Consider the following 23,391-nt stretch of genomic DNA (forward strand, 5'->3'; position numbering starts at 1 on the left):
AAACTGGAGGATTCAGAGAGGGGAGTGTTCATTGTGACCATCACTGACCTCCAGAAATCAGACACTGGGACTTATTGGTGTGGAGTGGAGAGATGAAATATCAAACATTATATTCGTATGTATGAATATTACAAATCATCTCTTAAAAAAAACATTTTCCTTCTTACCTTTTCTCCCACATGCAAGCTTTTACTCCCTCCTGCACATACCCATTAAAACCTACTCCAACAGTATCATCTGCGAGGACTTTGAGATCTGATGAATCTTCCACCTCCTCAATGTCCACCATCTCCTTTCCCACATCATCCATCATCTCCCCTTTCACAGCTAAACTTCTAGCTCAGAAATACCTTAGCATCTCACCATCACCCACAGGTAACCTAACTTACTACAGTATTCACATATCTGGCTCCTGAAGCTTTATCCAAATAATCATTTAAATGTATACATTTTTAAATCTGGTATAAATGCAAAATATCATGTCATGCTACATTTCGCTTTGTAGAGTAAATATAAATATTTTGATCCAAAATAAGAAATAATCTTTCAAAAAATGACACAACATCATTTTTAGCAGCTCTTTTAATGTCAGTGTAGTACGTATAACCCAGCCCTCGATCTACCCTAAACCAACCAATTTCAGTAGTTTATTAATGGTAATTTAATTAGTAATATTAATTTTAATTGTTGTAATGTTTTCAATATTGCACTCATAATATTCATCAATCAGTATTTTCAGCCTTATTTTCAGAGAGAGAGAGAGAGAGAGAGAGAAAGAGAGAGAGAGAGAGAGAGGCCTGCTTCCTGGCCTAAACCGCTAAAGTGAGGTCAAGACCAAAGACTGATGCTAAACTATCACTTCCTGTTTATGAGGCCCTTCTAACGACACCAGCAGAGACACAGACATGTGAACAAAGGTCTATCTGCTACTTTACTAAAGAAATAGTGAACCACCGCTGCTGACGGAGAATATCTGTGGACGTCAGGATGAGGTACCCCATTTTGGTCGGCTGGATTCTTCTCTCTGGTAAGTCCAGGCCTCTGATATGTCTTGTTGTAGATGTCCCGCATGGCTGGGAGGACAGCTGCAGTGATGTTCTGAACAGTTGTTGAGACGTTGTTGGGTTTTTCTGTTGATGTGTGATGTGTTGAGTGGCCAGGTGAGATCCTCAGCTATGTTAACACCCAGGAACTTGAAGCTGCTCACCTTTTCCACCGTCGATCCTCAGAAGTCCATCAACTCCATATAATAATATTTGTGTTTCACGATGTGGAATACCATTACTGCTGTAAAGGCACTCCTGACTAATTATCAAGTACCATCAAGTACCATCAAGTACCATTGTTTAAGTGATGCAATCTGCAAATATCTGGCCAGTGTTGATTCTTGTGGCCAGAACTTGAAAACAACCCAGGGGTTCTGGACTATTTGGCAACCTAGTACTGGGTCAATACTGGACAGAACCTATGCTGGATTGGGTTATCTCAGGGTTTAGTATGTATCCACTGGGCTGATTTGTTGCAATGAACCAACTCTGGGGTCTTTTCACACAATGCTGGGTTGTAAGGTAGTCGCTATGGGGTTGCTAGGTGGTAGCAAGACTATTGCAGGGTGGTTGCTAAGGTGCTACTATGGTAATAATAACAATAATAATAATAATAATAATAATAATTACAAAAGTGAAATTTCTGTGTTTGCACAGCTTATGTGGTTCCTACTGGTAGGTGGTTGGTTCAGGCCTAGTTTGCCTCAGGAAGGCGATGTTGTTACCCAATGCATTACAACCATCAACTCGATAGCTAATAGACAACAATAACGGTTGATTGGTTGACTAATTTGACTAGAGTTTACAAGCTAAACTTGATGATGTGGTGGCTAGTTGACTTTATAAAAAGTCCAGAAAACACACAGGATCACTGCCAAGAGTGTTTATTATTTTAATAGGTAATATTAATAAGGTATCAAAGTATTAAGTTCTTTGTTAAAATGATTAACAGAGGTTTTCCATAGCGAGGAACATATTGTCAAGTAATCACTAATAGCATCACTAACCACACTGACAGTGTAGCCAAAGCCTACAAAGTCCCTGCTGTAATTAAACAGTGCATATTGTAAGTGTCGAGCAGCTGACCCCTGTGTAATCCGCTGAAGCATTTAGTGACCTGAGTCAGAAAATGAAATACGATTAAAAATGCATTTAAAAATCCTTCTGGAATAACGCACTAATGCTAATGTGCTAATGCTAATGCTGTATTTTATTTATTAAATTTATTCCAGAAGTAAGTGCAGCATCAGAAATCAAAGTGTCAGGACATGTTGGAGGATCTGTGAAGATCTCGTGTTCTCACTTGATTGCTTATTCCAACACCAAGTATTTCTGCAAGGATCCATGTAAAGAAAATAAGCACATTTTAATTCAATCTGCTCAACCATCGACTGGAAAATACAAACTGAAGGATTCAGGGAGTGGAGTGTTCAGTGTGACCATCACTGACCTTCAGAAATCAGACAGCGGAACTTACTGGTGTGGAGTGGAGAGATCAATAAAGGACACATATCACAAAGTGCTCCTCACAGTTACACACGGTAAGAATTATGGGTTATGGGTCCTTGACAAATGAAAGGTCACAGGTTGTGTAGGAATATTAATAATCATAAAAATAATATTTTTCTTATCTTTTTTATCTCTCACATACAAGCTCCTACTCCTCCCCGTCGCACATACCCACCAGATCCTGCTCCAACTGCTGTTCCTGTAAGGACTTTGAGATCTGAAGAACCCTCCACATCCTCAACGTCCACCATCTGTTCTTTCAAACCACCAACCATGTCTCCCTCTAACACTCCACCAGCTGGCATCTCCTCAAGACCCACAGGTATCTTCATCTTAAGATGTTTGTTCTTTATTTAAAACAATACAATTAAATAATATTTATTTTTAATATTTTTCACTTTCCTAAGAATAAACTTATGAATATTCTGAAAACAAACTTCATAAAAAGAAATTCATAAAAATGGGCCTCATTAACCAGTATATTTCTAAGAATGGTCTTTAATTGGTTATTGATAAAGGTCCAAACAGGAAGTCTAGGTGAGGTCTTATATAGAAGGCCCAATAAGAAACCACTGGTAAATGTCAGAATCTTCATCAAAACTACATTAGTGGATTTTTAAGAAGGTTGGTGAACAGGGACTGATGTTCTTCCACTTCTGTTTAGATCCTTTCCATGGACTTACAGCTACCCTGCTCTACACTTGTGCTGGGCTGGTCGCAATTGTGATTATATTTGGACTGAGTCTGGTCACTTTTTTAAAATGTAAAAGGACAGCCAACAAATCCCAGGGTAAGTGCACACACAACCGCCCACCAGAAATCCATAATCAGACAGGGCTAAAAGTTAGTTATGGTCCGAGGCCAAAATGATAAGGGGGACCTTATCAGGAGACAGGGCTCGTACACCAGGGTACATGAGGAAATGTTGACTCTCTTTGTAATTGTAATAGTGACAGTTGTTCTATTCTTCAACTAATGTGATGGATTCCATAAATAAGGAGCACACTAGCCTTCACACCAGCCGTCTCAAAGTTTCACCTGTCAGTTAAACTCCATTTCCATCAGGTTTATTATAACTGGCATTATTACTGCTATAAAACACATGCAGTAGGATAGGATTACTACTACTACTACTGCTTCTACTACTACTACTACTACTACTGCTGCTTCTACTACTACTACTACTACTACTACTACTGCTACTAATAATAATAATGATCATAAAAACTCAACAAAAACATCACTATGCAAAAGTCCAGCTTTTGTTTTTTTTACACTATATTGACAATATTGACAAAAGTATTGGGACATTTGTTTTGTGCATTCTAAAATCAAGGGTTTTCAAAAAGTTTATTTTATTTTGGGAAGGCTTTTTATTGTTTTATTTTTAATGTTGGATGGTCATAACCACACCTCATCATCCCTTAACTTCCCAACTCATCCCAAAAGTTCTGGATGGAGCTCCCTCATCCACCATTCCAGAGAACACAATTCTTCCACTGCTCCACAGCTTAATGCTGGGGGGCTTCATACCCCTCTACTAGCCCACATCTGCCATTAGGCAGGTTTCCACAAATATTCGGACATACAGTGCACAAATGCCATGATTAAAATATAAAACAAATGACATACCAAAATATTTTTTCTTGGACAATGGGGGTGTGGTACTAAGGACAAGTCTCTAGCAGATCACGGTTCAAGTTTTTTTTCTTTGCATTTTTCTACAGATATTATCGCAGAACTAAAGAAACCCCAAATGAAAGTAAGTGTTTATACATCTCCATAACATGTTCAGTAGTTTTACATAACTATGTTCTGTATGCTATATATATATATATATATATATATATATATATATATATATATATATATATATATATATACACTGACAGTGCTGCATGGTCTGGACAAGGCTTGTGTTTCTGTGCTAAGATTCTTTTTCTGGCCATTATGAAGGCAGTCTGAACATGCAGTGCTGAGTTAATACTGCAATAGTGAATGCAGTAATGCAACATTGCTCTAAACTGTGTACATTTTTGCACTATTTGTGAAAACCTAATTTACTTCCATTGCTACAGACCACCTAGGAAAGCTTGTTAACCAATGGCTTGTTCCCTAACAAGTCTATTTATTCAATTTCTTTCCAGTAGTCTTTTTTCTAATATTCTACTGTATTTAGTTCCAAAGCTCCAACACTCTACTGTATATAGCTCAGCACATAGCTCCAAAGCTTCAATATTTTACCATATATAGCTCAGTATATAGCTCCAAAGCTCCAATATTCTACCATATATAGCTCAGTATATAGCTCCAAAGCTCCAATATTCTACCATATATAACTCAGCACATAGCTCCAAAGCTTCAATACTCTATCATGTATAGCTCTGTATATAGCTTAAATATTTTACAGTTTATAAATCGGCATATAGCTTCAAAGCATCAATATTCTACCACATATAGCTCATTATATAGCTCCAAATCTTCAATATTCCACCATATATAGCTCATTATATAGCTCCAAAGCTTCAATATTCTACCATATATAGCTCAGCATATAGCTCAAAAGCTTTAATATTCTATCATATATAGCTCATTATATAGCTCCAAAATCTCCAATATTCTACCAAATATAACTCAGCACATAGCTCCAAAGCTTCAATACTCTACCATATATAGCTCAGTATATAATATCCTACCATATATAGCTCAGTATATAGCTCCAAAGCTCCAATATTCTACCATATAAAGCTCAGTATATAGCTCCAAAGCTCCAATATTCTACCATATATAGCTCAGCACATAGCACATGACACAAGTGGTAAAGTTTATGTCTATATAACCATGTTCTGTATAGTCCCCTCTAGTGGACATGAATGAATCAAGTAATAACACAGCTATCATTGCTTTCATAAAGGTCAACCAGCCAAACAGTTCATCCTCCTTTACTGCAACATCAGACACCAAGATTCTGGAGAACCCGCTGTATGGGACTGTGGAAGTGGAGGAGGAAAGAGAACATTCACACATTTACTTTACAGCTCAGTAACATACAATCATTAAGATACCCGCATTATCTCATGTTGGCCTGAAGATGCCAAGTGTATACATGCGTATCCTGTAGTTTCAGTGTGAGAACTAGGCCACGTGTAACGTGTAACCAGTCAGAGCCTTTTGAACAAAGTTTTACCAGATCTCACCTTGACTTCCACAGTTCCCCTGAACTGCCTTTACACATTAACAGTCTGCACTGTAGAAACTGCAAGCTAAAAGCTGAATGTGGCTACCTTCTTATAGCTTTCCTCTGCCTTGTGGGCAGATGGTGAGTATTGGCACAAGGTTTAAAAACTTATAGAATTTAAAAATCTTGGAAATTTTATTCAGCAGGCACTTTCTAATTACAACTGGGGACACACCAGGGTCTGATTTGCTAAGAAAAGCCTTTACAATGCTTCAAACTTTTACACAGACCATGGTATTATTGATTAACTACCTAATTTAAAGAAAAATGAAAAATGCATCAATGTTTAAACAACTTCTGATCATCCTCACACTGCTAGAAAGAGCATTTCCACATCTGAATTAATCTGCTAAAACACTAAGTTAGATTTAGATTTTAGAGCCAGGCAGTAACATCATTATTTACACGTATTTACATCAACAATCACATGACTAAAATGTACCAAACATTTTATTTTGTGAATTATTACAAAAACAGATAAAAAAAAATACATTTTGAAATATGTACACATTAAAAAAGGGAATAATATGACATATTAAACACTAACATAATATCTATAAAACTGGACACCAAAACTACCCATTAAGACAAAAAGGCCCAGTGCAAAATGTTTTACATGAAATTCCTCATATTCTACATACATTCCAATACAGTACATATACTGTAAATCCAATAACGTTCACATTGTTGAAGTTGAAGTTGATCATCTTTGGACAGTAGAGACAGTTACTCCAACAAAAGCAGGATCAGCTCTTTTTAATAGACTTGATTTCAGAAGAAAACAATGAATGAGCAGGTGTCCCAAATATTTTGTCCAAATAATTTATATACGAAATTCACATATATAAGTGTAATGCTAATAAGGAAACACACAAAAATGCAGACCCTTAAATGTAGCGTAGAAATGAGAGCCCAAATATTCAAATATAAAACAAAAGAATATATAAAAGACTATGAAAACTATTCAAAGCCTTTAGTGATGTATAGTAATATTACACTCTAATTTTTGCTAACTGTAAACCTTGCCTTTACCTTAATGCTAATGGTGGGAAGGGGGCTGTAGTGTCCTCTTCAAATAAAGTCAGACTGAAAGTGATTAATTTTCATTTACAAACCGGATTCCAAAAAAGTTGGGACACTAAACAAATTGTGAATAAAAACTGAATGTAATGATGTGGAGGTGCCAACATCTAATATTTTATTCAGAATAGAACACAAATCACAGATCAAAAGTTTAAACTGAGAGAATGTATCATTTTAAGGGAAAAATATGTTGTTTCAAAATTTCATGACGTCAACAAATCCCAAAAAAGTTGGGACAAGGCCATTTTTACCACTGTGTGGCATCCCCCCTTCTTATTACAGCACTCAACAGACATCTGGGGACAGAGGAGACCAGTTTCTCAAGTTTAGAAATAGGAACGCTCTCCCATTCATGTCTAATACAGGCCTCTAACTGTTCAATCGTCTTGGGCCTTCTTTGTCGCACCTTCCTCTTTATGATGCGCCAAATGTTCTCTATAGGTGAAAGATCAGGACTGCAGGCTGGCCATTTCAGTACCCGGATCCTTCTCCTACGTAGCCAGGATGTTGTGATTGCTGCAGAATGTGGTCTGGCGTTATCTTGTTGAAAAATGCAGGGTCTTCCCTGAAAGAGATGACGTCTAGATGGGAGCATATGTTGTTCTAGAGCCTGAACATAGTTCTCTGCATTAATGGGGCCTTTCCAGACATGCAAGCTGCCCATGCCACAAGCACTCATGCAACCCCATAAAGAACTTCAAATCGTGACTCATCTGACCACAGAACAGTCTTCCATTCTGCCACACTCTATTTTAAAAGACCTCTGGCCCAGTGCAAACGTCTGAGCTTGTGGAGCTTGCTTAGAAATGGCTTCCTCTTTGCACTGTAGAGTTTCAGCTGGCGACGGCGGATGGCACGGTGGATTGTGTTCACTGACAATGATTTCTGGAAGTATTCCTGAGCCCATTCTGTTATTTCCTTGACAGTGGCATTCCTGTTTGAGGTGCAGTGACGTTTAAGGGCCTGGAGATCACGAGCATCTAATAGAGTTTTACGGCCTTGACCCTTACGCACAGCGATTGTTCCAGATTCTCTGAATCTTTTGATGATGTTAAGCACGGTTGATGATGATAACTTAAAAGTCTTTGCTATTTTACGCTGGGGAACACCATTCTGGTATTGCTGCACTTCTTTCTGTGCAACAATGGTGGAATTGGTGATCCTCTTACCATCTTGGCTTCAGAGAGACACTGACACTCTGAGAAGCTCTTTTTATACCCAATCATGTTGTCAATTGACCTAATTAGTGGTAATTGGTCTTCCAGCTGTTCGTTATATGCTCAATTTCCTTTTTCTAGCCACTTATTGCTACTTGTCCCAACTTTTTTGGGATTTGTTGACACTGTGAAATTTTGAATCTACATATTTCTTTAAAATGTTACATTTACTCAGATTAAACTTTTGATCTGTCATCTATGTTCTATTACGAATAAAATATTGACATTTGCCATCTCCACATCATTGCATTCAGTTTTTATTCACAATTTGTTTAGTGTCCCAACTTTTTTGGAATCCGGTTCGTAAATATAATATTCCTTACTAAGCCTTATCTGCTGTAAAGTGCCTGGAACACCATTATTTAACTTTTAATGGTTAATTATTGAGATATTTTACTGCTGAAGTTCACCTTCAGTTCTTATGTGAATGTGGAGTTTCTTCAGTATCTTCTGGATGGTTGCTGAAGCTCATCACTTGAAGACGCAACAGGAACTCATCCACTTTCTGTACTGCTGCCTGACCTGAAAGTAGATCATATAAGTGGTCAGTGCTACTGGATCAGATGGACAGCGCTGAAACTGACCAACATGAACATGAAACCATTTGTTTCTTCTAGGTCACATCTTAATGACCTAGAGTTGCTAATTAATACACCATAAATTAATTAACTGGATAGGACTAGAACAACAGACAGTGGCTGACCGCTCGGTTGAGGACACAGTAGACCAGGAAGATGAAGGTGCCCTGCTGGGAGTTGAGGAAGAGGAAGACCATCTCCAACACCTTACTGCCATCAACGAAGAAACCCAGAATCCAGGGGCAACCGAGGATGGCACTCTGGACCAGGATTTTAAAGACAAGAACTCTACACCGAGAGAGAGAGAGAGAGAGAGAGAGAGAGAGAGAGAGAGAATGAGAGAGAGAGAGAGAGACAGAGAGAGAGAGAGAGAGAGAGAGAGAGAGAGAGAGAATATATATAATTGTTTTATATTCATTACGTTTTTTAAACTTTTGTAAAGTGTAGAGATTTTAAGGAAGTTCTCAGATTTGTTAGAAAGTGGCAACAGAATGAATGTGAGCTGTTTATTACTTTATCTGTTTTATCTGGGAAAGGTCACTGTTTAGTCGTGCCAGAGCAGATCTCAGGGTGAAGATGATGAAGACAAAAATAATCACGTTAACCTGCAAATGTGGTGAAGGTTTATTGATTAAAGATGTGAAATGAATGCTCCTACTGAAAAATTCTGCCCAGTAACAGGTTTTCGTTATATTTCTATTTTGTATGTCATGATTTTTAATAACAATAATAATAATAATAATAATAATAATAATAAACACTTAATCCTAAACTTAGACTGTAGGGTTGATGCTTACTGTAAGAATAAAACACACAGGACCCAGAAAACTCCACACAAAGTTCCTGTCTGTCTTAATCCAGCATCTGCAAAAAGGAAAACAAAAAACTAAATACTAGAGTAATAAACAACACAATATTAAAAACCTTTTGTTTGAAGCTGTCTGGGTGAGCACTAGTTACTTTTATCTTGTACCCATGTGTCCCACGTCTTTCTCAGCTTCTAGGAGCTAAAAAATTAACAACACACCATCTGACAAAACTAACACCTCAACTCACTGTGGACTGCCGTATCCATCAGGAAACAGTCCAACAGACACGCCCACCACAACCAGGGGAATAATGTATCCAATCACGATCAGACATTTCCAGCCGAGAATCTCCTTCTGCTTGGATCTGATCTTTGTGAGGTTCTTCACTGAGATGAAGAGCAGCACAGCTTCAATGAACATCCACACAAAAGCAGAGAGGAAGAGGAAGTGCAGAACACCTGCCAGCACTGCACACAACAACTAGAGAGAGAGAGAGAGAGAGAGAGAGAGAGAGAGAGAGAGAGAGAGAGAGAGAGACAGAGAGAGAGAGACAGAGAGAGAGAGAGAGACAGAGAGAGAGAGAGAGAGAGAGAGAGAGAGAGAGAGACAGAGAGAGAGAGAGAGAGAGAGAGGGACAGAGAGAGAGAGAGAGAGAGAGAGAGAGGGACAGAGAGAGAGAGAGAGAGAGAGAGAGAGAGAGAGGGACAGAGAGAGAGAGAGAGAGAGGTTAAACACTGCTGTGAGACACTCTGATCTTCATCCAGACCTGAAGAGCTTAATCAGAATGGAAAAGTTACCTGATCAGGCTGGATGTACTGTAGGAAGCTCTGTGTGAGGAGGAAGAGGAGGTGAGCCAGCAGCAGACTGATACACAGGTTTATCTGAGAAGTGTTGTTCACTCTCAGGTTTCGCCGACAAAGGGCAAAGGTCAACAGAGTCAAGCTCAGGAACATCAGCCCCACTGCCACAAGTACAGTGCTGAGCAGGTCCAGGTGAGGGTCACTCTGCAAATCAACAGGCAGTCCTTTATTTTCTCACTAGTTTTACTAATTGCAGTTAGACAATGACCCGTTGATTCTGATTTACTCTAAACAGAAATGATATACAATTAAGATAATAAAAGGGAATTGTGAGAAGTTCTATTGGACTATCAGGACTGAAACTAACTTTAATGAGGCACTGTGGCACCAGTATTGAGCACAGCTTCCAAAGAAAATATGCCAGATTTTTCTTTTATAGCAATAAGGTATTTATTTGGATATGGAACATTCAGTGCTTTGAAAGATACTTTACTTTTACATATCATCAACTATCTACCTTTTCCTTTAACCCTAAATCTGTTCCTACCTTTAACCTTAATTCTAATCTCAACCCAAATCCTCAATCAAACCCTAATTTTAATCAAAAACCCAACATGTAAACCTAAACATACCCTTATCCTTCACTTCCTAAACCTTACCTTAGCCTTAATCCCAAACCTTATATCAACCAAAATCTTATATCAAAATCAAAAACCTAAGCCTAACGCTTACCTTAAGACCAAAACCTATTATAACTTTGACTTTACCCTCAAGCCAAAACCTAAATCCAACTCTAATCTAATGTCAAAGCCAAAACCTAAGACTAACGCTTACCTTAAGACCAAAACCTATCCTAACATTATCCTTAATCTCAAGCCAAAACTTAAATCTTACTCTAATCCTAATACCAAAGCCAAAACCTGACTGGCACATTCCTTAACACCAAAACCTATCCTAACCGTTCCCTTAACCTCAATTCAAAACCTAAATCTAACTCTAATCCTAATATCAAAGCCAAAACCTAAGACTAATGTTTTCCTTAAGACCAAAACCTGTCCTAAGATTAACCTTAACCTCAAGTCAAAACCTAAATCTTACTCTAATCCTAATACCAAAGCCAAAACCTAAGACTAACACTTTCCTTAAGACCAAAGCCTATCCTAACATTATCCTTAATCTCAAGCCAAAACTTAAATCTTACCCTAATTCTAATACCAAAGCCAAAACCTAAGACTAGTACTTTCCTTAACACCAAAACCTATTCTAACCATTCCCTTAACCTCAGTTCAAAACCTAAATCTAACTCTAATCCTAATATCAAAGCCAAAACCTAAGACTAATGTTTTCCTTAAGACCAAAACCTATCCTAACATTATCCTTAACCTCAAGTCAAAACCTAAATCTTACTCTAATCCTAATACCAAAGCCAAAACCTAAGACTAACGCTTTCCTTAAGACCAAAACCTATCCTAACATTATCCTTAATCTCAAGACAAAACCTAAATCAAAACCAAAAATAAACCTAACCCCAACATTTACTCCTAACCAACCTTCTAAATCAAACATTAATCTCAAACCAAAACCTAAACTCAAACTTAATCCTTACCCTGACTTTAATCAAAACCTAACCCGAACTTTAACTTAAACCCAACCCTAATCTTAAACCAAAATTTAAACCTAACCCTGACTTTAAGTTGAACTCACAACCAAAACTTAACCTTAACCTCCTCAAAACATGATCCTAACTCTAATCCTGATCCTAAATTTATGACTGGTCCTAATCCTAACACATTTTTGATTAACTGGAACATCAACAGTGTGTCAGGCCTGTATCTGATCTTACAAATGCTCTGTAGACTGAAGTTCTCCATAGACAGAAAGCCTTTCCAGAAAGCTCCAAAAAGAGGGGACAACTTTTTTTGTGTCAAACATCACCAGAGTGCATTAATACAGAATTCAACACTGAATATTTCATAACAGCTTTGAGCATTTGTCAGCCAATCAGAGCAAAGATGCAATTTATGCTGCTCTGTGATGATCTGGAAGAATAAAAAAATGTATTTCTGGATACCTTTACTTTCACTCTTTTTGTTTTGACATCACTTTTAACTCTCAGTCTGGTCTACAGTGTTTTCACTGAGTGATTGATCTTACTGCTTCTCCTGAGGGTGGATTGATCTGCATGATGAGAGCGAAGGTTGACAGGTGTTCACTGGAGCACACAGTGTGACTGCTGTTGGTCTGGAGAAGGTAACAACCATCTTCAACCCATTCAGTGTTCTTCCAGTACACACAGGAGAGTGTAGCGTTAGGCTCAATTTCCTAAAGAAATGTCAGGAGAGAAAATCTCTGAATGGTTTTCATATGTGATGTGATTCAGAAAAGCACTGAAAAGTCACCAGGATCAGGGTTTAGAAGCACAAATTTAATAACCTACTTTTACGTTTTTGCCTTTCCAAAGTAAACATTATCGTACTTTTTAAAAAGTGCCATAATATGTATAAATCTATATTAAAATATAATCATATTATTATTGTTGTGGTTCAGGCATAAAAATTGAATAAATACAACATGAATAAATAGAAATATACTGGCATATAAATAAAAAATAAATAAAAATACTGACAAAACATTTTATAAAAGTATGCTATAACACAAAACTGGTCTAACTGAAGATGTATCAGGTTAGTTAGAAAACTCACTTCAATGTGTTTCATAGTGAAGTTGACCGGTTTGGTGAGCCGTGTGTTGGTGGTTTTGGGCAGTGTGGCCGACACCACAGTGGACATCATGGTTTTCACCGTGTTGTTAGTTGTGTTAAAGAGGTTGGGGCTCAGCATGTTACCCATGTTGGCGTAGCTCATGAAGGCCACAGCAGCTGATCCTGAAGCACAGGGGGAAAAAGCTACATCATCTAATGAATGTTGGGTTAGGCTAAAGTGGAATTTGTTGAGCTCAGAGTCCACAAGACTGGAACTAGGGACCACTATCTAAATCTGTTTCTGCAGTGTTGGAGAAATATGTGCTGGTACCATGTCTTCACTTTTTATCATTCCTGATATTGTTTCAGTAATGACTATAATCAATTCTAGTATAAAGCAAATTAATCAGATTTATTCATTTCTTGATGTCAAAATTGTTGGTACCCCTCTGTTAATGAAAGAAAAACCCACAATGGTCACAGAAATAACTTGAATCTTACAAAAGTAATAATACATAAAAAATAAACAAATAAAAGTCAGACATTGCTTTTCAACCATGCTTTAACAGAATTATTTAAAAAAATAAACTAATGAAACAGGCCTGGATAGAAATGATGGTACCCTTAACTTAATTTTTTGTTGCACAACCTTTTGAGGCAATCACTGCAATCAAACGATTCCTGTAACTTTCTGTGAGACTTCTGCACCTCTCAGCAGGTATTTTGGCTTTGAATTTTGGCTTTGGATTTGAAGGGTGCCTTTTCCAGACGGCATGTTTCAGCTCCATCCAAAGATGCTCAATAGGATTTAGGTCAGGGCTCATAGAAGGCCACTTCAGAATTGTCCAATGTTTTCCTCTTAGCCATTCTTGGGTGTTTTTAACTGTTTTGGGTCATTGTCATGTTGTAAGACCCATAACCTGTGACTGAGACCAAGCTTTCTGACACTTTGCAGCACATTTCTCTCTTGAATCCCTTGATAGTCTTGGGATTTCATTGTATTCTGCACAGATTCAAGACACCCTCCTCCATGTTTCACAGTAAGGACAGTGTTCTTCTCTTGATATGCTTCATTTTTCCATCTGTGAACATAGAGCTGATGTGCCTTGGCAAACAGTTCCATTTTTGTCTCATCAGTCCATAGGACTTTCTTCCAGAAGCTTTGGGGCTTGTCAACATGTAGTTTGGTAAATTTCAGTCTAGCTTTTTTATGATTTGTTTTCAACAATGGTGTCCGTGGTCTCCCATGAAGTCCACTTTGGCTCAAACAATGACAGATGATGCGATCTCACACTGATGTTTCTTGAGCTTGAAGTTCACCTTTAATCTCTTTAGAAGTTTTTCTTTTGTTACCATTCATATTATCCGAGTCTTTGATTTGTCATCAATTTTCCTCCTGTGGCCATGTCCAGGGAGGTTGGATACAGTCCCATAGATCTTAAATTTCTGAATAATATGTGCAACTGTAGTCACAGGAACATCAAGCTGCTTGGAGATGGTCTTATAATCTTTACCTTTAACATGCTTGTCTATAATTTTATTTCTAATCTACTGAGACAACTCTTTCCTTCGCTTCCTCTGGTCCATGTTGAGTGTAGTACACACCATGTCACCAAACAGCACAGTGACTACCTGTAGCCCTATATATAGGCCCACAGACTGATTAAAAGATTGTTGACACCTGTGATGCTAATTAGTGGACACATCTTAACTTAACATGTCCCTTTGGTCACATTATTTTCTGTGGTACCATCATTTTTGTCCAGGCCTGTTTCATGAGTTTACTTTTTAAAATAATTCTGTTGAAGCAATGGTTCAAAATCAATGTCGGATTTTCATTTGTTCATTTTCATAGAATTATTTATTATTACTTTTGTCAGATTCAAGTTATTTCTGTGACCATTTTGGGTTTTTCTTTTATTAACCGAGGGGTACCAACAATTTTGTCCATGTGTGTATGTCCTGACCTGATCATGCATTGATGGAATGATGCCAAAGGTGGACGAATTAAAACATGCAAAGTCTCTTATTATACCATTATTATTCGTTGAAATTTCGATGAGGTCGATTTCCAGCTGAGTGCTGTTCAGGCTGAGCTGAGGAACTTCTTTCATGGAGGCTTTTGGTCCAACTGCAAAGACTTGAATATCTGAGAGATGTAAACCATAACCTCAAGTCATGAACCATATTAATAACATTAAGCTACAGTAGAGCTTTGGATGCTAAATTAATAGGACTGTTTTAAGTATATTGTCACTGTCATACCACAAATGTGATGGTTTTCTTTTTCAGTTGTTCTTTAATGAACTAAAACAGTTGATCATGATGAATGGACCCATAGAAATGCTACAAAATGACTTGGAAAGAAATAATTTTACACTGACTTCCACTGAAAGGTTTTTTTTCATGTTCCTCGAAAGCTTGTATTTTTTTAACAGTAAAATTAAATTAGAAACATTTTTCCTTTCACTGCTAAAATGTGACCTTGCTGTGAGATTTAGGGGTGAAAACATTTATGTTTTTTGTTTTTTTACCTAAGCCATTGCGAGAGATGTTAACTGAGTAGTTGGTTTCTGTTGGCTTCACCAGTGTAGACACCAGTTTCTCAGTCTTGTTCAGCACTGCATTCCCATAAGACACCAGTTTCTCAGGATTTGTTGTTTCAACTTTAAGGAGCTTCTCCTGGGTGTTCAGCACCATGTCTAAATACTTTGTTACAACCTGATCAATAATCAGAAATTTACAGTTTAATGATGCATCCAGAACTACACAGACAGACGACTTTGTTTTATTTTTAGTTATATTTAATTACTTGTTCTGTTTTATTACAGCACTCACTTCTGGTGGGAGGACCTGAGCAGTGATGTTCTCAATTTGGTTAAACAGATCTGCTCCACATTGTGAGGTGAAATTGTTCTAAAAGAAGAATTCAGTATGTTTTAAACTAGGTCAGTGTATAAAGGTCAGAGATCAGATTGATCAGATATAATGTAGAATGAAATTGACACAGACCTGGCATTCTGTCGACTCTGTGATATTCGGAACTGGAAGAGTTATAAATGTAAGAGGATAAAAAAGTATGAATACAGTATCATCAGGTGTATTTAGCTCCACTGCAGCAACATAAAAGCCACATAGCATAATACAATTTCTTTGTATCATTAATTTCAATTCCATTTGTACTTTTAATTTAAATACATCTATTTTTAATGATTATTCTACTACCATTCTACTAGTACAGTAGAAATAGTAGTAGCAACATTAGGAGTAACAGTAGTAGTTGTGGTAATTGTAGCAGTAGTAGCAACAGTAGCAGTAGTAATGGTGGTAGAATTCAAATTAGTAGAAAGAATAGTAGTAAAATAGAATAATAGTAGTAACATCAGTACTAATACTAATTGCAATTGTGGTAGTTATAGGAGTAGTAGAACTAATAGTAGTATCTTTAGCAGTAGTAGTAGTCTTAGTAGTAGTAGTAGTAGTCGCAATAGCAAAAGTAGTAGTAGCAGCGGCAGCAGTAGTAGTGGTAGTACTTTCAGTAGGAGCAGCAGTAGTTTTATTATTAGTAGTTGCAATAGTAGAAGTCATAGTAGTATTATCAGTAGCTTCATTAGTATTATTATTAGTAGTAGTGGTCGTAGTAGTAGTTGCAAAAGTAGTAGGAGAGGTAGGAACTACTGTGAGGAGTGAACGTTGTATTGGAAAACATGTGGCACTGTTCAAATTGTGTTAAATCTGAAAAGAGAGATAGACACATATATTTATAATCTAGATTCTTTTTGTGTGTACATATGTGTGCTTTGATTTTAGAATGATTTCTTGCAGAAGTATTAATTAAGTTAAATAACAACTGTGTTAAAAAAAACAAAAAACAAACAAACAATCAAAAAAATAACAATAATAATCAATGTGGGCTGTGCAAAGGTTAGCCATTCTAATGAGTCAGTACTTTATAATTTCCCATTGGCAGAAATCACAACTTGCAATTCAGCTTCAAGTGAAACACTCCATGAACAGGGAGGAACTACAAACAGCTGAAATAAAGACCAGGCAGAGCATCAGTATGTAAAACCTAGTGCCTGATGATATTTCAGAGGCAGTCTCTGAATTCTTACCAAAAATTATAATGACAGCTTATACAATCTGTACAGAAAGACGACTCAACAATATATATGAACAAGAAACCGTCTGCAAATTAGAGTGGGGGGGCATTTGCAAGACCTCAAAAAGTTTTTCCTTAAGAAAGTAAAATTCAAGCTCAACTGCATTGTGGTCAGGTGGCTGACATAGCCATTACAGAACATTATACTTCTTTGTCCTAAAAAAGTCTTTGGCCTGGTTGGTTGGTCTGCACACAACTGAGAAGATACAATCTGGCAGTTTTACCCCAACACTAAATTTCCAACAGCTAATTACAAGTATGCTAAAATGTTGAGGTAACGGTGATTCTTTGAAAAACCTACCTAGGATTGTGGTTGGTTGAGTGCTGATGGGTGCTGTTGTTGTGGTTGAGACTGGCATGCTGGTATTCACATCTGAAAAGGAAAGAGAACAAAAACATAAAAAAAAAACATTTACCAAAAGTTTTTGTAATTTCTGGGTCATTCAGCTAATGGGATGTCAGTACCTTCAAATTAAAGGTGAATGTCTGAACTTATCATCATCTAAATTCAACTCAAATATGCTGTTTTTAACAGCTTACAGAATAGTGCCTTAATCAGAAGAAGCTGCAGTAGTTACATCTAATACAAGACAAACTGATGTAAAAACACACTCAACTCAAATCAGATAAACACTTAATACATAAATACATCCCTCTGTAAAAGAGACCCTCAAAAACAGAATAACAGTAGAATATAAAAAAGTAGAATATTATAATCTAGCTTATAAAAACAGTAAGTACCTGCACAGTAAGCTGCATGGCAGAAGCTTGTTTTCACAAACTCATAAACATAATAGTTTCCGGGACACGCTTTGACTCGAATTGGGATAGATCTGTAGTAACAGCAGTCACTCCCTGAATTCCCACAGACTCCACGAGTAACTATTCCATCTGTTAGTTGGGGGTGAGAACCATTGAGCCACAGAGATATTTCAGTGCCACATCTGAAACGACTCACACAGCTCTCTGGCATCCGGACACTCATCCCGTTATAGAGCAGTCGGTACCAGCCGCTCCAGTTTAAAGAGCTGTCACAGTAGGATCCTCCAGTCTCATTAGTGCCTCTCCATGACTGGTTCAGAAAAGTGTAGTTACTGCAGGGATCATAACTGGGAATGTCGAAAACAACTGTCAAAACAAAGAAAACAGACAAAAATATTAAATAGTTAACTGTATCAGTTTCAGAATATAAAAGTAAATGCCTCAGTAAAGCCTTTAGTCTGAAATAAAATATGAAGGGAAGTTTTGAATTGTGGTGGGATGTTTACATACACTCTTTATGAACGTGAGAAGATTGAGTGACAACATACTTTTTTAAAAGAAGAAAACAATCATTTAATCAACTTTACATTTTTTAGCTGTTTTGATTTCTGCACATTATACATTTTGTATACATTAGTCATGTGTCTAATTATATATACAGATATTACAGATATATGTCCCTACTGACAAGAGGATCTGTTTTATTTCTTCATAAAAGAGTGAAACACAACACTCTTGACTCTGCAGAAAGAAGATTTTAAGAAACTGTGATGTAAAAATGCAATTAAGCAATAGTTTTTTATATATATATATAAATAAATATCTGGAATAACATGTTTGTGCCAAAATATTGATCTGTTGTGAAGCTCTGTCTCACATTATGGATGGGGTAAGGAGAACTGGAGCAATTGGAGTCTGCTAATCTGCCTGATTTTGACCAACTAATGAAAAGCCAACCTCCTATGAGCTGTTTGGTTTGTTTGCAGCTATGTTAACTGTTCTACAGGATTCTAAAGAAAATGTGGAAGATGGCTTTTCTGAATATTTGACTGCTAAAAGATTGCTTGTTAACCAGGTAGGTTTTAGCAGTCGGGTACTAGCGAGGCAATTATGTCAGCTAGGTCCATAGCGACTAAATCTTATTGTTTAGATTAAAAATCCAATTTTTGCTCATTTTTGTTTTTTCAGAAGATTAAAATTTTGCACCTTTTTGGTCCCATTAAGACCTCAAGTAGGTACGGATGAATTGCTATGTACAACACTACACTGTTTTCATTATATTACAGAGGACATACAAATACGTACCAAATAGTATCTGAAAATGTTAGTTAGCTAGTTGAACATGCTATTATTAGTTAGGACAGTTTCACTTTGTCAGTTATCACAACAGAGAAGTTTGTTTAGTAAAAGAAGACCTGGTCACCAGCAAGACGTATCAGTTAAAGTTAAATAAATTGAGAACTATTGTTTAATGAGAGGACACATTAATGTAATGTAACATTGTAAGACAACATAAGCAAGAATAGACTTTACCTGCACAGTATGTGGGCATTGGAAGTGATAAGGCTGGTCTGATGAGTCTGTAGACATAGTAATTTCCTGGGCAGGCTTTAACTTGGATTGGGTTTGATCTTGATCCTAAATTGCACTGTCTACTGGAAGAGCTGTCAATATAGGATACATAGATTTCTCTGGTGACAATGTCGTCCTGTGGTACTGGATGAGATCCACCAAGGTAAAGTGCTGTGTAGCCTCCACATTCTCTTGATACCACACACCAGTCCAATTCAGGAATCTGAGCACTTTTTCCCTGAAGATACAGCCGATACCAGCCATTCCATCCAACAAGGGTGTCATCATAACCACTGTAGCCATTGTAGATTGATCTCCATGCATTATCAAGAACACTGTAGACATTGCAGGGGTCAAAAGTGATGCTTGTAGTGCTGACTGTAGGGATAAAAAAGTCAATATAATACAAATATGCAAAATAGAGTACGCATCACATCATAATAATATGTATTTACATATTTACAAATATATTCATAACATAGGAGCTGATGTTCCACTATTTTAATCTTTAATGACTTCACATGAAGTCATCAAAGGCTTCTACTGTTAAACTCTCTTACTGCTGAGAGACGGGGTTTAGAATAATGGATTTGGGGCTTAAAATCATCTGTTAATATACTGAACCCCAAATCCATTAATCTAAACCCCATCTCTCAGCAGTGAGAGAGTTTAACTGTAGAAGCTCCAGATCTCATCAGAACAGATAAAGCAGGTGAACATAAATCCAGTAAAAAGGAGAAACAAGAGCTTCTCATTCTGAAGAAAGAAAGTAGTGAGATCTTGTCGGTGAGCTAGTCTGAAGAACAGAGCTCGGTTCCTCCAGGTTTCTCCTGGACGCCTCCACCCAGTCCAGCCAGCACAGCGTATGTTCAACTCCATCAGCAGCAGCAGCAGCAGCTCACCTGATTTACCATCATTAAGCCCTGATTTACCACCAAACCAGGTGTTGATCTGAGGAGAACTCTAAATAATACTAGACTCTATGAGGAGAACTTTGGAGATGTTCTAATGATGAACACAGTGATGGAATTCCAAGACTTTTTGGAGGAAGGAAAAAATGTACATCATATCATCAATCAGTGCTCTGACCGCTGAGCCGCCACTGCCCACACTGACACTAGGTGGTGTATTTTGGCATATTGAAGTTGCATGGTGTGAATATATTAATAACCCAGTTATATCATGTTATATATATAGGTTCTCAAAGAGGTCATTAATTATGTCATTGTCACAAAAATGGTTCATCTCAATTTCTGCTGTTTTAAAATAAAGTAAATCTGGCAGTTGTTGGACCAATAGAAATACTCCAAAATAATGTGAAATAAAATCGAATGACTTTTTTTGCTTGAAATTGATGATATACATTGCATGTAACAATACACTGGATATTCTGCATTCTACAGATATTGATATTATATTATTATCCACTCAGTACATTACCTCTTGCTGAAATTGTACAGGATTGTGACTTCTACCATTCTTACCTCATACATTGCTCATGAGTTGCACAATTCCATTCCTAAAGGTTAATTAAAGTTTGAATTAAAGTTAATATTTTCCATTTTTAGATTTTAGATTTTAGATTATTAATATCTTATATTTTACATCTTTTTTTCCTTATTTTTTATCTTCATATTTTATAAAATTTATTTAACTTTCCCCTTTTTGTTTCTTATGCTGTTTTTGTTTGTTTGTGAGTGGACAGTGATCAGTATTGTTCTCTGCTTGTTGTAAGTGTCAGCCCTGCGGCGCCGCGCCCCCCTCAGGGGCGGCTTCGGGCTGTGGTCCACAGGCTCCTTGGGACTTTTCAGTGGATGTTGGGTTGATGTCAATGTTCATGTACTTTCTGTTCCTCCCGTTGGTTTTCTCACTAAGGACTTTTATGTTGACTGCGGTCTAAGTAAGACGCCATGCTTTCTGTGTATCTCTGTATTATATTATATTATATTATATTATATATATATTATATTAGTTTCACCTGAGTGCTGGAGTACAAAGGGAGCAAACGCAGATGCCAAGCTGTGAGGTTGGCTTCACGTTCAGGAGACTTCTAGGGAGGTCTACGAGTTCAGTAGTAGATGCTCTATCCGAGCGGTTTCTGGTTCACCGGTTGGTCGCCAGGGAGAGTGGGTGTCCGGTTCCCATTGCTCCCTAGTCCAGTAAGTTCATCAGTGCCTGACGAGCGCGGTTTTGGGGTGAGGCTTTGTTTGTTAGTTTCATTGGTTCCTTTGTGTTCTAGTCTTCCTCCCCCCGTTTGATTTGTCCCCTCTCGCTTTGCTCCCGGACTGCTTCCCAGCCTCAGGTGGTTTTCCAGGTTAAGCCCCATTTCAGTTGTCACCTGTTTGTTTTCTGTTTCTGTTTATTGGACCCTGTACTTTGCTGCCTTGTTTTGTTTGTTTGTTTATTTTGTTTGGTCATTAAAGACTGTTTCCCTGCATTGCTCTGTCCCTGCGAGTGTTCCCTTGTCTCGCCTAGCCAGCATGACAGTAAGGTGGATGACAGTGTGTATCACAAATTTAACAGTTATACAAAGTTTAACAGATTAACAAAGTTTTCACACATTTAGAGTTCAAATATTCTTCACATTTCTTGAAAATGTATTAGAGAAACTTACTTGATGCCGCTGTGCTGTTCACATTCATTGGGGCAATGACTGGAGTGATGGAGCTCACATCTGAGTATAGACATATTAATCTTAACAAATCAATCATGAAATCCTATAAAAATCATTTGAAATAATTTTAAGACTATAAGAGTACCTGCACAGTAAGCTGCATTGCAGGTGTTTGGCCTGACAAACTCATAGACAGAATAGTTTCCTAGGCATGCTTTGACTCGAATCGACACAGACCATGAACAGCAGTTATTCCCATAACTACCACAGGTCTGGCGGGAGACAATTCCATCTGCTATCTGAGGATGTGAACCATTGAGCCAAAATGCGACATAAGTGCCACATCTGTAACTATTAATGCAGCTCTCTGGCATCCGGATGTTCATTCCATAATACAGCAGCCGGTACCAGCCGTTCCAGTTGAACTTGCTGTCACAGATCCACAATTGAGTAGCATTAGTGGCTCTCCAGGGTTGATCTAGAACAGTGTAGCTGTTGCAGGGATCTTCAACAGTAGCTGTTGTTGAAACCAATATGATATTTATCAATGGTGAGGAAGACCATTTTCCACAGAAGTGTTTCAACACTGAGCTACACAAGATTATTACCACTCAACCATAGCTTTTTTTTGAAGAGTAAAAACCATAACATAGTAATCATACCACTAATTAAAAAGCTTGTTTTATTTATTAAAAGCTTTCATTTATTATGAAATGTTGTTTCTTGTTTTTTCTCCACTAAACAACTGTATTTGCATTACAAATAAAGAATATAATTATGAATAAACAACATAATATATGTAATATATATTCATAAAGTATGAAAGCAGTTAAAATTGTAAAAATTTGACTTTAAACAGTACTTACTTGCAGCACTGCTATTTGTTATTGCAGTTAGTATGATGACAGGGACCCCTGGTGGAAAGATAAAGGAATGACTGTCTGCTCACTGTTACAGATGATTTGTATAGATTGTGAATGCATTTGGACCCTAACCTTACTATTGATATTTCTGTTAGGCTATGGCTTTATTCATTTTTAAATTATGTCTTTCTTAATGCAACAATCATGTGTAATGCTTAAACAATGAAGGTGAGGGATTCATTACGTGAATCAAAAACATATTTGTAAAAAATAGTCACTGTCTGGTCACTGTTCAGATATGATGTTGAAGTGGGGTCAAATAATTAATGAAAATATTTTTTAGTTCATTTAGTTCATGTTTTATTATGTATCATGGTGGAACACACCTACCTGCAAGCATAAAATCATAAAATTCGAAATCATTTTATGTAATTTTT

At 37.2% G+C, this 23,391-nt stretch overlaps 1 protein-coding gene and 1 gene segment (V, D, J or C); one reads left to right on the forward strand and one right to left on the reverse strand.

Moving 5' to 3' along the window:
- Nucleotides 1-987: 987 nt before the first annotated feature.
- On the forward strand, nt 988-4,520 carry LOC140535560 (immunoglobulin kappa variable 1D-17-like). The segment is given in 5 exon segments: nt 988-1,027; nt 2,279-2,587; nt 3,220-3,345; nt 4,283-4,317; nt 4,512-4,520. Coding segments are annotated over 5 exon segments (519 nt in total).
- Nucleotides 4,521-8,772: 4,252 nt separating this feature from the next.
- On the reverse strand, nt 8,773-22,119 carry LOC140535561 (adhesion G protein-coupled receptor E3-like). The gene is made up of 12 exons (XM_072656959.1): nt 22,092-22,119; nt 18,102-18,271; nt 15,516-15,702; nt 15,017-15,130; nt 13,472-13,477; nt 12,983-13,164; nt 12,435-12,602; nt 10,278-10,484; nt 9,728-9,960; nt 9,469-9,535; nt 9,185-9,276; nt 8,773-8,959 (listed from the first exon to the last, which is right to left on the reverse strand). Exons 1-12 carry the CDS (start codon nt 22,117-22,119, stop codon nt 8,773-8,775), a joined length of 1,641 nt encoding a protein of 546 aa, XP_072513060.1.
- Between the last annotated feature and the right edge of the window lie 1,272 nt (nt 22,120-23,391).

The sequence above is a fragment of the Salminus brasiliensis genome, chromosome 15 (assembly GCF_030463535.1).
Source record: "Salminus brasiliensis chromosome 15, fSalBra1.hap2, whole genome shotgun sequence".
Classification (NCBI taxonomy): domain Eukaryota; kingdom Metazoa; phylum Chordata; class Actinopteri; order Characiformes; family Bryconidae; genus Salminus; species Salminus brasiliensis.